The following is an 18,415-nucleotide window of genomic DNA, read 5'->3' on the forward strand; positions in this document are numbered from 1 at the left end:
CACCTTAGGCACATAGCCTTTTTTGGGTTTGATGGTTGCTTTTGAAAGCCCAGGACCGAATTCCAGACATTAACTGTCAATGGACAGCACCTGTATATCGCCAACCCGTTTGATTGAGGCCAAAGCCAACAGCAGTGCCGTCTTTAAAGAGAGCACATGTTACTCAACAGATTCCAAAGGTTCGAACAGGGGGCTCCTGAGCACCCTTAGCACCAGATTCAAGTCCCATGTTGGAACTGTAGCAGGGCAAGGGGGATTCAAGCGCCTCGCTCCTCTAAGGAACTTTATGATTAGATCATGTCTGTCTATAGAGGAGCCAGCTTCTGGGGCATGAAATGCTGAAATGATCACTACGTAAACCTTAAGTGTTGACAGAGTAAGACCTGCATCCAACAGCTCTTGAAGGAATGTAAGGATCTCCATTATGGGGAAATTCACTGTGCCTTTGCTGTGTAAAGTGCACCAATCCATAAACACATGCCATTTTAGTGCATAGAAGCATTTCTTAGATGGCGCTCTAGCCTGCAAAATGGTGTTTATTACAGACTGAGCCAATTCTTGCTCATTCATTGCACTCCATTCAGGGGCCATAAGTGTAAGTTCCACAGCTCTGGCTGGGGATGCCAAATCATGCCCTGCGCATGAGAGAGTAGATCCCTCCTCAGCGGTATTTCCCATGGAGGGTCGCCTAATATCTCCATCATTCTGAAAACCATGGTTGGTTGGGCCATTTCGGTGCAACCAACAGAATTGTTTCCTTGTCCTCTAGGACTTCGCTGATGACAGCATGGAGGAAACGTATTGTGGGAAACGCATAGGCATCCACTCCCAGCAGGGCTTAGGACATGGAGTACCAAAAAGGGCTGTGGGCTGTCTCTGCAGAGGCAAATAGGTTGATTTCCGCTTTGCGGAACAGTTCCCAAATCTTCATAACCATTTGAGGATGAAGTCTCTATTCCCCTGCTATCGACCCCTGATGCGACAGCATGTCAGATCCGCAGTTCAAATGGCCCAGGACATATGTCGCACGCAGGGAGAGGAGATGTCGCTTCACACTAGGGGGCGTTGGGCTAAACATTGGTGGCAATCGGGTGAAGCCCTGGCGATTTATGTACGCTTCCACTGACATATTGTCTGAACGAATCAGAACATGATGATTCATTATGTCAGAATGGAAAGCTTTCACCGTTAAGAAGACGGCTAGCATTTCCAAGCAGTTGATGTGCCAAAAGTGCTGAAAGATGGCGTCCATCGCACAGTGAGCCCCAACCTGTGTTGGACACATCTGTGGTCACCACTTTTTGTCTGAAAACCTGACCCAGCATCACACCTGCTGATAAAGGTATGGAGCTGTCCATGGTGCTAGAGCAGCCAGGCAGCGGCGAGTCACGGTGACGTGCATGCGCCACTGACGCCAGGTGTGACTCGGTACATGGTGTTTCAGCCAGCACTGGAGAGGTTTCATGTGTAAAAGACCTAACGGTATGACAGCGGATGTTGTTGCCATAAACCCAGCATTTTCTGAAAAGACTTCAGTAGTAATGTTTTTCCCAATTTGAATTGAGACAGACACTGGTGAATGGTCTGGACATGCTCGCTTTTGAGGTGTGCACGCATGCTCATGGAGTCGATTCAAACCAGTCCCGTGGGCGGATGTTGGAAAACTGAATTAACATCTTGAATGGGCATTTTGCCAGCGCACGATTCAAGCATCTCAGATCTAGGATCGGCCGAAGCCGTTCTTTTTTCGGAACGAGAAAACAGTGGCTGTAAAACCCTTTGTGAGTTTGGCAGTCTGGAACAATCTCTATCGCGTCTTTCGTGAGGAAATTGTGAATCTCTGTTTGTTGCATCTAATGACGGGACTGTGGACGGTATAATGCTGTTGAATCAAGGCAGCCGGTGCACAGATTGTAGCGTATAACTGTGCTTGATTATTTTTTGCACCCAGTCTGACACACCCGTGAGAGCTCGCTACACATCTGCGTGGTGAGATAGCGGGTGTATCAGTTTCCTCTTTAAAAGAGATAGAGCACCGCTTACCTTAGGGAAGCGGTTGAGCATAGTGTGTGGGGTGTGAGAAACTTGAAGAGAAATTGAGCCCTTTTTTGGAGAATGTGTGCAAGCGCTTTTCTTTTTTTCATTTTTAATACATTCTTTATTTGCAAACAACACACATGAACAACATTTTGTATAACATTCCGGTCCCGGAAATGGAACAGCATGTGTGTTGAGCCGGGCTTTCTTTGGATCTGGGCCAATAAGTACTGCGGGCTCCAGACTCCTCTTCACGACGTTGCGCCGGTCAGGAACGCGCCTGCTGCCCGAGGGGGTTTCCCTTCAGCGCGGGGTCCGTGCTGAGGTGGGCGAGGCTTCCGTTTGGGCCACGGTTTTCATGGTTTCACCGATGGCTCAGCGGCAGCTGTTGGCGGCACTGAGGCGGCGGGAGTGAGTTGTTTCGCCAGGCACTGGTTTGAAGCAGAGATAACAGAAAACACAACCAGTAATCATGTATGAATTGTGGGTAACGCTTTACATTAAAAGGATAGTTCACCCAAAAATAAAAATCTCTCATCATTTAACCACCCTCATACCATCCCAGATATGTAAGATTTTTAGAAGAATATCTCAGCTTTGTAGGTCCATACAATGCAAGTGAATGGTGACTAGACCGTTGAAGGTCCAAAAATCACATAAAGGCCACATAATAGTAATACATAAGACTCAGTTGATTAAATCCAATGATAGGTGGGTGAGAAACAAATCAATATTTAAGTCCAAATCTCTTTCATTTTCTCTTTCGCTTTTGAAAGTGAAAGTGGAGCTTTATGGTCTTAAGGGACTTAAATATTGAGCTGTTTCTCACCCACACACAGAGGCTGACTGGGAAGAAAATTCGGCCTGGGATTTTACATATAATCTTGATAGTTGTTGTTATTTCATAATACATTAACTACTGTTAACATATACATCTTTTAATTTTAAAAATGTATAAGTATGTGTTGAAATTAACATTAACTAAAATCAAAAGCAGAAATTTGATTACTTGAATTTGAATATCAAAAAATTTTAGATTGTTAAATAATAATGTATACACTTTTTTTAATTACATTATAGATGTTTGAAGCATAAAAAAATAATTTGTAATGGATTTTTAAATATATACAACCATATTGTATTGCATAGTAAAACCATTTAGTGTTTTCACACAAACCTATTTACACTTGAGGGATGTTCTTCTTAGTGAGGATTGATCCTGGAGTCCAACCTGTGAGTCAGTCACCAATGTCATGGCCGAAATGCTAAACTAATTCTACATGAGGTAAGAAAGCATTACCTTTACCTTCACTTTATCCAAGGTAAATTATATACTACTATTGCTAGCCTTTCAATAACAAACGCCCTTCCCAAAGTTATTCTAGGCGTCTCTCTCTCTCTCTCTCTCTCTCTCTCTCTCTCTCTCTCTGCAAAAACTCAAATTGGCCATTTTACAAATTTGCTTAAATACATAAACTTTTTAGTTAGATCAAATGATCAATGCAAGTAAATCCTTGACTGGTGACGATGTTAGGTTGGACCAAGCAGACTGAAATAAACTCTTTCATTGTATTTGTTTTAATCTCAATTAGGATAACAAGATGAGAGAAACGACCAACAGTAAGTTGTCTTAAAATCAGTGACTCCTTATCATCGTGATGATTTCTCATTTGCACTGCATCAGTTTGATGTGGATATTGTTTTCAAAAGAGGGCGCATGTATTTTTTTTTTTTTTTCTGGATTACAGAATTATCAACCCATGCTTCATTTCACAGTGATAAGAACCGGAATGAGGTGTGTTTGTTCACATAAATATTGTCCATAAATACATTCACACTGTTGTTTTACAAAGTCTTCACTATGTCATATATTATTAAGCTTGCATTCATTCCAGAACATTCTTTGAGGGAAGAAATTGGCCACCTAGTGATTGTTTTGCAGATTTGAAAAGTGTTTATGCAACACTATCATTCTGTTTTCTCAAAAACGGAACACACATTTTCAGGTGAAGACAAACTTTCACATGCTATACCTCTTCAATTCAGTATACTGTTAGACAAAACATACTAATACTATTTGCATGAAGGATAAAAGAATAAAGAAGAACAAAATATACTTTCCCTCAGAAAGCTTTTACTTGAGTTTACTGTAGTATGCTTTTACAACTTTCACTGTAAAAAAATGACTAAAAGGAACACTTGGATGTTGTGTTGGACCAGACAGACTAAAATCATAACTCACTCTCACCGCATTTTGTTTTCATCTCAAATAGAATTACAAGATGAGGGCTGCAAGCAATGGTAAGTTTTCTTACACCACAGAATATGAGTAAATACATTCACTCTGTCCTTATAACCCCTCCCCTCTGTCAACTGTTCCTTCTCATAAAGACAAACACAGTGTCCTTGAACCACTTGATCTCCATGGCAACAGCACTGATTTCAGGAGACAGGTGACAAGGAATTGTGAATTCAGACCCCAAAGAAACCTGTACTTCATGGTTTGGTTTGGGAACAACAAGCTGGAAGTTATCTATATGGAAAAGAGAGAAAGATGGACATACAGTAGGCTACTCGCTATTGATTCTACCTTTTTATAAAAACAATTTTTTTTTTAAATAAAATAAAATATATATATATACACACACACACACACACACACACACACACACACATATGACAATTGACAGAGTTGACAGAGGGGAGGGGTTATAAGGACAGAGTGAATACTCATGGACTGGAGTGAGGAAATGTGTCCTTACTACTAAGAAACTTCAGCTGCACAGATGTTAGAGATTACCATTGTCAGGTCACCAGTGGAGACAGAACAGAAGAGAAAACAATAGGAGGTGAGTATTCCATAAGAAGCTATAGGAAACCATTATAGGTTTCCCCACTAACCTATAGTATTTACACTTGAGTTATTGTCTTCTTAGTGTGGATGCAACCTGAAGTCCAACCTGTGAGTGAGTCATCAGCAGTTCAAGGCCAAATTGTTCAGCTGATGCTGTCTGAGGTAAGAAAGCGTAAAAGGTTTATTCACCCAAAAATGAAAATTCTGTCATTTCCTGACCATACACAAAAGAAGATATTTTGAAGAATGTCTGAGCTGCCATTTCCCATAAAGTTAAATAGACATTTCTATTTGGGTCGATTTATTTACTAAAGGATTTTGTCTTGGATTAATGGATATTTATGTTTATTAAACATTCTATTCCTAAGACCATTTAATCACTTGATAGGCCTCTTTCATTTGCACAGTTCCGGCCAAAAGTTTGGACACAATAGTTTGGACAATTTAAAATCTAATATACACATAATTACACACAACACAATATACAAATAATAACATACAATGTACATTATACAATATAGAATACACATTATACAATAACAAAAAAAAAGTATATATAGTATATATAAAATGTACAGTAGGTTGTATTGTACTGTATTGACATTCAGGCTGTAGGTTGATAGTCAGTTGCCAGTGTGTTGTTAAGAGAATATAATTTATGACAGTCCAGTGTGAGATAATAAGATTAATAAAGTGCAGTGCTGATGTATATTGATCGTGAGAGATCAAGAGTTCAAATGTCTGATTGCTTGGGGGAAGAAGCTGTCATGAAGTCGGCTGGTGCGGGTCCTGATGCTGCGATACCGCCTGCCTGATGGTAGCAGTGAGAGCAGCCCATGGCTCGGGTGGCTGGAGTCTCTGATGATCCTCTGAGCTTTTTTCACACACTGCCTGGTGTATATGTCCTGGAGGGAGGGAAGCTCACCTCCGATGATGTGTCTGGCAGTTCGCACCACCCTTTGCAGGGCTTTGCGGTTGTGGGCGGTGCTATTGCCGTACCAGGCAGTGATGCAGCCAGTCAGGATGCTCTCTACAGTGCTGGTGTAGAACCGTGTGAGGATGTGGCGGTTCATTCCAAACTTCCTCAGCCGTCTCAGGAAGAAGAGTCACTGATGAGCCTTCTTCACAACGGCCTCAGTGTGGACGGACCATGTGAGTTCCTCAGTGATGTGGACACCCAGGAACTTGAAGCTGCTGACTCTCTCCACCGGTGCTCCATTGATGGTGATGGGACTGTGTTCTCTGTCTCTTCTCCTGAAGTCCACCACAAGCTCCTTTGTCTTGCTTACGTTGACGGAGAGGTTGTGCTCCTGACACCAGTGTGTCAGTGTGCACCTCCTCTCTGTAGGCTGTTTCAGTGATCAGACCTACCACCGTCGTATCATCAGCAAACTTAATGATGGCATTGGAGCTATGTGTTGCCACACAGTCATGTGTGTACAGGGAATACAGGAGTGGGCTGAGAACACAGCCCTGCGGGGCTCCAGTGTTGAGGGTCAGTGATGAGGAGATGTTACTGCCCATTCTAACCACCTGGCATCTGCTTGACAAGAAGTCCAGGATCCAGCTGCACAATGAGCTGTTTAAGCCCAGAGCCTGGAGTTTCTCATCAAACGTGGAGGGCACTATGGTGTTGAATGCTGAGCTGTAGTCTACAAACAGCATTCTCACATAAGTGTTCCTTTTTTCCAGGTGGAATTATCACTGAATGAACTATGTGTGGAGTTGACCATGATAAAATAGTTGTTTAATAAGAGAAGACACACACAATTTTGTGACAGGTAAGTGTCAGCAGTTTACGGTTCTCCCCATTCATTTGTATGGTATCCGCAAACGGTGATTTACTCTCGTAACATGCTGTTGAACGTTATGCTCTCTCCAATGGTTAAAACGTGGAGGTTATTATGTCGGTATAGAAGATCTCTGAGCGTTGGTCAGTGGAAATAGCGGGACATTCTAAAACACCTAACGTGAAAATGCTTAATATGGCTTAATGTACTAAAACAGTAATATTTGAAGACCAAATTCAGTATGCACCTTATTGATTATGCACACTATATACAGAGAAGCAGATAAGCCCAGAATCTGAACGCAACGTGCAAAGTTGTACATTAAGTGATTTCCTCCCATAGAAAACCGTTATAAAGAAAATGCTTAATGTACAAAAACAGTGATATTTCAAATCTGTCAAGCGTAGTGACACAACTAATGTACAATAATAATTATAGTCATGTAACAAACCGCCCCACCCATGTCATTTATTTTTCACCTCACGAGTCTGCAGGTATGAATATTTTTGTAATATATATATATATATATATATATATATAGTAAACTTATAATAACATTAGTAATAATAATTATTATTATTGTACATGAGTCACGTCACTATGCTTAACAGAGTTGTTCAGATCTGTCAAATAGACAGAATACAAGTTTTGAAAACTTTTATGTAATTAGATTATTGCGCTGAAAAACTAAAGCAATATCTTAATGGTTTTCTATGGGTGGAGAGGGGGCGGGTTGCGTTCATATTGTGGACTTTTAACAAAACTTTTATGTTAATTAACCAATCTGATGTGGTTGTTGAACTTTTTGCATAACTGACTAGAGAAAGAGATGTCAGTTGGTCTCTCTCCAGTTGGATTGGGTCTTTGCCATGGCAACTCCACTGATAGTCAAAAAAATAAAAAATATTTACATAACGTCTTTCCAAAGCTCAAAGAACCGTTACACACACGTTTTTATTTTATTTTATAAAAGTCATGTATTTGTTGTGAAGTTATTAGTGTCTTACCTCAGAAAAACAACCTTGTCTTGTTTATCAGCTGTCCGACGAGATTATGTCAGGCTATATGTAAATATATAAAATTATATTTTCATAACTTAAGACATTTATATATTTTGTTGTGAAATAAAAATGGTCTTACCTCAGAAAGACTAACTCTTCTGTCAGACGTAATTCTGTAGTGTGTGCGCTGTTCTGAGCTCAGCTGACATGCGTGATGTTTAATTACAATATGAACTGTGTATTTCCCATCTATCCCCATATTAAAACACATTAAATGCATGTCATATTAAATATATTTTACCTTTCTTTAGAGAAATGTAGGCTCTTTTTTCCCATGTGGCGACTGGAGTTAGGTTGCCAATTAGTTGGCTAAATCGTGAAATTACCAATAAGGATGAATAAGTTACATAACTGGTCCGTCATGCGTTAGCAGGGACATTAAGCCACGTCAAGCGTTTTCTTTATAACAGTTTTCTATGGGAGGGAATCGCTTAACATGCAACTTTGCGCGTTGCATTCAGATTCTGGGCTCATCTGCTTCTCTGTATATAGTATGCATCATCAATAACATGCATATGAATTTGGTCTTCAAATATCACTGTTTTAGTACATTAAGCCATGTTAAGCATTTTCTTTATAACACTTTATAATAATGGTCCATCATTAATAGGTAATTATGCAGGAATTAATGAAGGACAAATAAGTAGGACTACATTAACACTTTAGTTACTACTATTAACTAATATGGAAACACGATTAACTAATCAGTAAGTAATAGTGAACTGTTGACTGAGGTAGTTCACTGTTAGGTAATCAATAATTACTGAATTTGATTTGCCTCATTGAGAACTATTATCAAGTGGCTTTTATTGTCATTTCAACCATGTACAGTACACAGTGAAATGAAACAACTTTCCTTCAGGACCATGGTGCTACATAAAACAACATAAAAACAACATAAAACAAACACAGAACTACATGAGACTACACAGAACTAAATAAGACCTACACATTACAACATAACATGACGGTACAATAATTGCTAAAAACAGGACACTAGGCACAGTAAGAGACCAGTACACAGTGTGAAAATGTCAGATAAAACAGGTAGTGCAAAAGATATAGCAATATAATAGAAAATGCTGTGAATGTAAACATAAAACATACTATGACACAATATGTATGTCATATTAACTAATATGACATTAACTAACAATGGCTCATTTAAAATAACTAATAATGAATTACTAATCAAAGCATTAACATGCCTAAAATGTTACTCAGTCTACACCACGCTATTGTTCAGGTAGAACTATTCTTTCGACCACTAAAAAGAGCTTCACTAATAATCTTCCAGATCTATCTCATACACTCAATAAGCCCCAAAGTCTAGAAGAACTTGATGAAATAACAGAAAATATGAATACAGTCTTCTCTAGCACTCGATGGTGTCTCCCCCCTTCGATTAAAGAAAATTAAAGAAAAAAGCCATGGTACAATGATCACTCTCATGCTCTCAAGAGAGCAGCTCAGAAAATGGAGCACAAGTGGAAGAATACAAATTTAGAGGTATTTCGAGGTGCATGGAAGGATAGTGTCTGTAGATACAGACAGGCACTAAAAGCTGCAAGGTCAGCATATTTTAACAAACTCATAGAAAATAACCGCAACAATCCTAGGTGTTTATTCAGTACTGTGGCTAAATTGGTTAGGAATAAAGCCTCAACTGAACCAGATATACCGTCGCAGCACAATAGTAATGACTTCATGAATTTCTTTACTGATAAAACTGAAATAATTAGAAAAAAAATTGGAATTATGCAATCATCTGTCACAGTACCTCAGGAAACAATGTCTCATAATTTTCCTCATGCAACTTCAGTCCTTCACTGTCATAGGTCATGAAGAGCTAACAAAACTTATCGAAACATCAAAAGCCATAATATGTATGTTAGATCCAATACCAACTAAGCTCTTAAAAGAGGTATTCCCTGTAATCTCAGAACCTCTTCTTAATATTATTAATCCTCGCTATCCTTAGGACATGTCCCAAGAAACTTTAAAATGACAGTTATCAAACCGCTTATTAAGAAGCCACAACTTGATCCTGGAGAACTGAATAATTATAGACCAATTTCAAATCTCCCATTTAAGTCGAAAATACTAGAAAAGGTAGTGTCCTCCCAACTATGTTCATCTCTACAGAGAAATAGTGTATATGAACAATTTCAATCAGGATTTAGGCCCCATCACAGTACAGAGATTGTACTTATCAGAGTTACAAATGACTTACTCTTATCATCTGATCGCGGCTGCATTTCACTTCTAGTGCTTTTAGATCTTAGTGCTGCCTTCGACACGATAGATCACAACATTCTCTTGAACAGACTAGAGAATTATGTTGGCATTTGTGGACTTGCATTAGCATGGTTTAGGTCCTATTTAGCAGACCACTACCACTTTGTCTATGTAAATGAGTTATTGTCAAACCAAACAAAAGTTAAATATGGAGTGCCACAGGGATTAGTTTTAGGGCCTCTGCTTTTCTCCTAGTATATGCTTCCCCTGGGAGATATTATCAGGAATCGTGGAATATATTTCCACTGTTATACCGACGTTACCCAACTTTATATTTCTTCAAAACCTGATGAAATTTCACAATTCTCCAAATTAGCAGAGTGTATCAATGAAATCAAAGATTGGATGGCCAGAAATTTCCTTCTACTCAATTCCGACAAAACAGAGGTACTAATTATTGGACCAAAAACCTTTAAAAACAAGCCGTTAAAATATAATTTGACTCTCGATGGATGTACTATTACATCGTCTTCAACAGCAAAGAACTTAGGTGTTATATTTGATACCAATCTGTCCTTTGAAAATCAAATTACCAATGTTTGTAGAACAGCATTCTTCCAGAGAAATATTGCTAAATCACGACACGTGCTCTCTGTTGCTGATGCTGAAAAACAAATTAATGCATTCATGACCTCAAGACTAGATTATTGTAATGCATTAATGGGAGGATGTCCAGCAAGATCAATAAATAAACTTAAATTGGTTTCAAAATGCAGCAGCCAGAGTGCTGACTAGAACCAAGAAATATGATCATCTTAGCCCCATTTTATCATCGTTACATTGGCTACCTGTTAAATTTCGTATTAATTTTAAAATTCTGTTAACAACGTACAAAGCTTTGAATGGTCTAGCTCCGCAGTACTTATGTGACCTTCTACCATGCTGTATTCCATCACATTTATTATGATCGCAAAATTCTGGCCTGTTAATAGTTCCTAGAATATCAAAATCAACAAAAGGAGGTAGATCCAATTCATATTTGGCTCCTAAACTATGGAATAGTCTCCCTAACACTGTTCGAGATGCAGACACACTCACTCAGTTTAAGTCTAGACTAAAAACTACAGATTACAGAACACATGCTGTAAAATGTAATTTGTAACGTATTCCGTTAGATTACTCGAGGTCAGTAACATATTCTAAATACTTTGGATTACTTCTTCAGCACTGGTAGATTTTTTCACTTGTTTTGACTATAAAAACTCTGCCAGTACAGTAAGACAAAATACACGTTAAAAATACGTTCTCTGAAAAACCTAAATATCTTATGCAGTGTTGTTTCTAAAACAAGATCAATCAAATAGATCTTGTTTTAGGTATTTTTAGATATTTTTATAGGAAAACAATACAAAAATTTTTATTAAGAAATTATTTTTGCCCTAATATCAAAGGTCTTACTAGAAAAAATAAATTATGATCCGACGTGAATTTTCTTGATAAGAAAATATGATCGTGCCTGGTAACGTGCATGTAAAATGGCTAGAAATAGCATTTTAGCTTAGCGTAAAGCTAACAATTTACACAAGGTTTATTTCTATTTCTTGTGCTCCAAACTTACTTCAAACTTACTTCAAACGTACTTCTCTGTCTGCTCGTATGAATGTAACACATCTTAAGAAAGTGTTTCACCGCTGTTCAAATGCACTTTGGATCACATCATTTATATGTATAAATGTTTTCCATCTGAAAGGACTAAATATTAAATGAAACAAATGAAAATAAAATGCAAAGTAATCTCTTCAGTAATCAAAATAATTTTTGAATGTAACTGTATTCAAAATAACAATGATTTAAACTGTAACTGTAGTGGAATACAGTTACTTATATTTTGCATTTCAGGGTGCTTTCACATTGGCAGTTTAGTTCGAAACACAGCACAGTTCACATGAAAAAGTGGTAATGTGAAAGCAGTCATGCGGACCGGGGAGCGCACCGCGGTACCGGACCCGAGACTACCTGTAGGATGTGGTCTGATTTCGGTTGCAATCGAACTGTAGCGCGATTCGCGTGAATGTGAAAGCAACTTGGACTCGACACCACAATGACATACAAGTACAATCAACACTATAAATACTTACTGTCTGTCTGTCTGTCTATCTTATAAATATTATATATAAATACTATTATAGGTTATAAATATAGGGTATAATAGGAGATGACAGTGGCAATAACTTCACCTTGGACATGAGCGTGAGTAAGCGTGCAGTGTAAACAATGTTGCAAATGAATTCCTTGCAATCAGCTGTCTCCTCCAAAAAAGCAGCAACAGCAAGCCTCCTTCCCCTGGACATCTGATGAGTTACACCATGAAGCGCACATATACGCAGTTGTCGTTCACTCTGCTGTGCATAACGGCACCAAAAAATTAAAAAAAAAAAGAAAGAAGTATGATGAGTCACGTTGTGTTCTCCGTGCGTGTTTGTGATGACGTAAGATGAACGCAAATGGACCGGGGTTCGATAGAATCAAGCGAGTGCGAAACCAGACCAACGCTGCGGGGGGCACCGGGAACAATCGCACTCGGAATCGGACCGCAGCAAACGTGCCCAGTGTGAAACCCCCAACCCTGTATATATGGACAAAGTTTTGGGGACAAAAACACACATTTTAAAATGTTAATAAAATGGCCCATGGTTTACGTGCACCTCCATGTGGACACAATTGTGTAGTGCAGCATTTCACACTAATGAGGGAAAGTACACTGGAGAAATGCTTAAATATGACTTAAGTTCAGTTTCAACGCGTGACCTTTTTGTCACATAAAATATGAAAAGACTACATATTTCTCGAGCTCTGTTTTTACAGAGAACAGAGAAATGTTTCTATATTAAAGAGGAACTAAAACTGGAATATTAAAGATGCTGGGTTGAGAACTGGAGTGTTTTTGTAGCATCATTAATAAACAGCAGTAAGAATATTCCAGTTTTAACGGTCTTAATACTAAGGTAAATAGAGTCAAATGTTCTCTAAATTAAAATAAACGTAGAGGAAACTTTTTAACACATTAAGGTAGCAAAATATTGTTAATTTTGATCCTTAAACTGATAATATATGCTATATTACAATAATGATAATTTTAAACCTGCATCTGTGTGGGTTCGCATGTGGATTGTTGCTGATATTGCTGACTTAAAAAAAAAAAAAAAAATATATATATATATATATATATATATATATATATATATATATATATATATATATATATATATATATATTAAGTAATTTTAATATATATTATTATTATTATTATTATTATTATTATTATTATTATTTAAATTATTATTAATTGAATTGCCTGCCAGTAGTAAAAATGGTCTGCATCTTTAATGAGAGAGAGAGAGAGAGAGAGAGAGAGATAGAGAGAGAGAGATCAAATTGACAGCTTAAGCTGATCCTGGAACAGTACATATGGGTTACTTTCCGTTTAAGCTTCTCTAGAGTGTGTAAATGCTGACTGACTTCCTTTACAGGGAGGTCTCTCTTCTTGTGGTGTGTGTATCTGTTTGTGTATGCGTTAGAGACAGACAGATACAATGGAGGAGTTGGCAGAGTATCATGGGCCCATTGATAAAAGCAGGGCAGAGGAGATCTTGAATGTGGCAGGCAGCAATGGCAGCTATCTGATCAGAGACAGCATGAGCTCACCGGGGTCTTACTGCGTCTGTGTGCTGTGAGTAAAATTACATCATCTGGTGCTGTCAGCAAAACTACTGTATCTATTTGCTTTGAATAACAGTACTGCATCTGTGCACTGTAAGTACAGTAACATTACTGCATCTGTGCTATGACTAAAATTACTGCATCTACGTTAGGGCTGCACAATTATTATAATGGTTGATTATTTCCTTTGTTACTGTCATTGTGATTACTCATTTCGGTAGATGGAATTACATTAAAATACTTATTTTGTGTGGAGTAACTGCATGCCATATTCTTTATGTAGGCTACACATCTAAAACAAGCTGAGAACTTTGTTCCTGAATTTCTTTATTATTTTAATTGCTTAAAAAACAAATGTGTTAAACAGATTTGGAATAAATTAGGCTATACAGAGAATGTGAGCATTACTGATATGCCTTTAGAATAATTTAAACATCTCTGATTTGTCGTTGCATACATACACGCACACACTGGACAAGAAATGGACGCAACAGGAGTAATTGTGACAGCTATATTGCAGTCTCATTTATTTTTTCGGATTTATTGTGCAGCCATAATCTAAGTGCTGTGATAAATAATCCAGCATCTGTGAGTGCTGTGACTAACATTTTAGCATTTCTGAGAAGGGTCACTGCATAATTGAATAACCTTTAAAAAAGTACAAATGTGTGCTATTATTAACATTGCTGCATACATAAGTGTTGTTAGGGATGTGTACTGTGATAAGCATAACCGCATCTGTGGGTAACATTCTGAAAGTAACTTTAATGTTTCTGTGTATAAAGTTACTGCATCTGCATGCTATGACTAAAATTACATTAGTATTAGTAAGCAAAATCATTGTATCTGTGTGCTGTGTCTAACAGTATGAAGTAAAAATTCAGTGTGTGATTTTCCAGGTGTGACGGGTGGGTGTTCACCTACAGAGTATTCAAACAAAAGGATGGCTTCTGGACAATGGAGGTATGAACAGATTAAAGAGGTCTTATTTATCTTTCCTGAGGTGAATATTAAAGATGCACTCAGAAACTTTTGTCTTTGTGTCATCTTGGACTTACACTGACACCTAGCTGCTTGGATGCAGCATCATTTAAAATCAATCGTTTTCAATTTCAGATGCCATTGTAGAAATGTAGTATTCACAGTCAGCCATGATTACTTTAATCAATGAGTGAAAGTTTCAAATAACAGGACGGTTACTGAGATTGAGCGAGTAGTATTCGGCAGGTCATGTGATTCTAACACGGCAGCCCCCATGTGCAGACCTTCTCCATTTAGAATAAAACAGCTTTCATAGGTTACTGATATGACTGGAGTCTTCATTTTAATGTGAGTGGTCATGATTTCCTACATATACTGCAAAATTTAGGAATTAAACTTTTTAATGAGGAAAAATGACTGAGTGCACCTTTAACTTTATCTGTTACATCATTAAACAGCCACTTGTGTCTTGAAGAAATATTCTGTGTTTAATACAAGTTAAGCTTAATCGACAACATTTGTGGCATAATGTTTATTACCAGAAAAAATTATTTAGACTCGTAGCAAAAATCAAGATGACAGTTTTTCTAATATAAAGTCGAAATACATTTTTGTGGTAATCAACATTATGCCACAAATGCTGTTGATTGAGCTTAACTTGTATTGAACCCAGAATATTCCTTTAACATATTCTGTATGTGATTACTTTTTGTAATATTCCTAAGCAGTCATTTTGGGTGAGGACAATGCATTAACAAACACTACATGGCCAAAAGTATGTGGGCACAGTCATGCAAAATTGTTAGACAAACATATCTAGTAGAATGAGGTGTCCCCTTTTGACAGTGCCCCTCTACATAAAGCGAGGCCTATAAATAAATTGTTAACTGAACCCCACTTAACACCTTTAGGATGAATTGGAGCGCTGACTGTGAGTCAGGACCCTATAGTCAGTGCCTGATCTTACTGATGCTTGTGTCTGAGTGGGAGCAAATCCCCACAGCCACATTTCAAAGTTGAAAGCCTTCCCAGAAGAATGGAAGCAGTTATTGTAGCAAAGGAAGGACAAATCTCAACATTAATGCCCATAGTTTTTAAATTAAACGTTCGGCAGACACATATGGTGCAGTGTTCAGGGTGTCCACATACTTTTGGTCATGTAGTGTGTAGTATCTGTATACAGAAATAGCAATGGGTATAGGTTTCTTGTAAATATTTTTATTGACAGCTAAATCTGATGCTACTGGTATTTTGCATACAACAAAACAAGATCTATGTTATATACAGAAGTATACAGTGGAAATATCTCTTTTTATATATATATATATATATATGTGGTCAGTGAGCTGGAGTGTGTAGTGGTCTGTATTTATAGCATTACTCACCACACAAATTAACAGCCAGAGAATCGCCATGTACATCTGTTACATTTCCGTGTCACCCACACACACTTTCACTCTGTGCAACCTTTATACACCCACCCACCCATCCACACACACACACACGCACGCTCACGCTGATAAACATTTACATTTTGGCTCATTATATAACATCACCCCAAATAGTTTTCACTGATCTGATCTTGGAAAAGGGAAATTTTACTCTCTATTAAGTCCTCCATAACATTAGTCCAGGCACTTCAAAGATATTTTAAAACAGTCGTTGTTGTCAGTTTTAGCTAAATGTAAATAAGCTAAAAACTGTTGTGCTTCCTGTAACTAGACAGCTTTAACGGCCACCTACAAAAAGAAAATACTACACAGCTCGTTTTATTATTATTATTTGTACAATAATAATAATAAAAAACAATACAAATACAAGCAGTTGGCCTGTTCAGGCACATATTGTATGATAGGAAATCTTTTTAAGAGTTCAGAAAGAAAAAAATTGAATTATTTTTTCAAATGTAAAATGTTTATATATATTATATATAACTTTTTTACAGACGGCTCCTGGGATGAAGCAAAGACTCTTTAGGAAAGTCAATAGCCTCATTGCTGCCTTTAAAATCCCAGACCAAGGCATCTCGTTTCCTCTTCTCCATCCTGTAAAAAAACCCTAAACATAAACAACCTGAAAACTGTTCCTACATTTTGTAAATGTATGAAAATGTATTTTTGTATATTTTTCTAAGTAACAAATACTCTTAAGTATACAGCATACTTGTTTACCTGCTTTTTGGGGGATGGGGTGGCACTAAACCCAAGGGTAAATTGTATTATATTGATGTTAATTTAAATTAAAGTGTTCTAAATTCTAAAAATATATTAAAATATTATATATTATTACACAAATATTACGTTTATCAGGAAGAAAATCTCTCTGTGTTCTTTCCCAGACTGAGTAACATTTTTGTTTCTTTGTTATTATTAAATAAATTCCTGAATGGATTTAGTTTCCAGAGGCATTAATATTATTATTTTTACCTGCATTAGGGCATACTTTTGTCAACCATATTAAACACACATTGTGTCAAAACACACATATACATCAAATACTTCAATTAATTGAATCAGTTACTTGAAATACATTCTCAGTCTGAACAATTGTAGCTGTTATCTTTATAATCAACTCAAATAAAAAAAGTAGCTGTAAATACTGCACAAGATATAACACAATAAATCCTCTTCTAGATTATATTTTACATAATGACTCCTGTTACATTATAGAGCTTACATTTTGGAATTGTTGGAAGTGTTGTCCCTTCGCTTAGTGCTTTCCGAGGTGATATTAATTAATTAATTTTTCATTAAAAACACCACATTCTAGCAACACATTAAATTAATTCACCTCTTAGACAGCGATTACAGATATCTGACAGCTACAGGTCACTACAGTGTCTGCAAAAATATTAAACCCTGGACAGGCCTAGAATAAAATTAAATGTAAATATAAAAAATATATATTAGATGTTAGATAACAGGTAAGTAAATAAAAATGGAAGAATTCACATGAGCATTTTATACCACAACATTTTAAATATCTGGCCATTTCTGTGACTTTTGGTAGCATTGTTGCTTTAAGCCCTGAATTAGATTTCTGACCCTGACTGCCATCTTGTTTCAGTACAGCAATATGACACTGATTGGGAACTCATGACAGCTCATTTCCTCTTAAGAGGTATCTGATAACCACACAGAGTTTCCGTCTTAAAACTAGTATACTTCATTATATCTGCCTAAGCATATGTGTACTTCTGGAAACTGAACAGCAAATGAACCTTCCTTGTGTTTACGTTTTCTAAGCCATAGACTATACATTTTGATTAGTGTTAGAATTCCTGTAATATCATGCTAATGTTAAAAACAATCAAATTGGTTAGATTTTAAATTATGAATTGTGTAATGAAATTCAATGCATTTTCAATGTAAAAAAAATAAATGTAACAAAATGTGAACAAATAACTAAGTTCAGGCATGAAACTCTGCAGCATGTCTGGTGTTTTTTCCAACTGTGCAGCATTAGCATGCCCACATGCTGAACTCAATGTCAGTGTATGTTCTAACAGTAGCAAGTCTCCAATCTATTCTGCCAAGACCAATATCCTATCAACATGTCATACCCACATTAACATGCTAAATCTTTCGATGAGTTGTCATGACATTTACTTTGTGTCTTTGTTTCTTCACAGCTATCACTACCAGAAGATTAGGATTCTTTGAACTGACATAAAGATTCAATTTAGCAGTTTTTGAATATTCCAGCCTCTTTAAAAAAAAAAAAGAAAAAAGAGG

General features: G+C 37.2%; 1 protein-coding gene across 1 annotated transcript; it reads left to right on the forward strand.

Annotated features, from left to right (window-relative positions):
* The first annotated feature begins 4,789 nt into the window (after positions 1-4,789).
* LOC127419868 (SH2 domain-containing protein 1A-like) lies at positions 4,790-18,241 on the forward strand. The gene is made up of 5 exons (XM_051661660.1): positions 4,790-4,886; positions 4,974-5,053; positions 13,559-13,710; positions 14,600-14,663; positions 16,627-18,241. The coding sequence occupies exons 2-5, from the start codon at positions 4,979-4,981 to the stop codon at positions 16,741-16,743; spliced, it is 408 nt and encodes a 135-aa protein (XP_051517620.1). The 5' UTR covers positions 4,790-4,886; positions 4,974-4,978; the 3' UTR covers positions 16,744-18,241.
* The last annotated feature ends 174 nt before the right edge of the window (positions 18,242-18,415 follow it).

Source organism: Myxocyprinus asiaticus, chromosome 3, assembly GCF_019703515.2.
Source record: "Myxocyprinus asiaticus isolate MX2 ecotype Aquarium Trade chromosome 3, UBuf_Myxa_2, whole genome shotgun sequence".
Classification (NCBI taxonomy): Eukaryota; Metazoa; Chordata; class Actinopteri; order Cypriniformes; family Catostomidae; genus Myxocyprinus; species Myxocyprinus asiaticus.

What these genes read in the sequence shown, in the direction of transcription:
- LOC127419868 (XM_051661660.1), top strand. Translation starts at nt 4,979, where the DNA reads ATGCAACCTGAAGTCCAACCTGTGAGTGAGTCATCAGCAGTTCAAGGC. An exon ending in TTCAGCTGATGCTGTCTGAG is followed by an intron (nt 5,054 to 13,558) that starts GTAAGAAAGCGT and finishes TGTATGCGTTAG; the next exon opens with AGACAGACAGATACAATGGA. An exon ending in TCTTACTGCGTCTGTGTGCT is followed by an intron (nt 13,711 to 14,599) that starts GTGAGTAAAATT and finishes GTGATTTTCCAG; the next exon opens with GTGTGACGGGTGGGTGTTCA.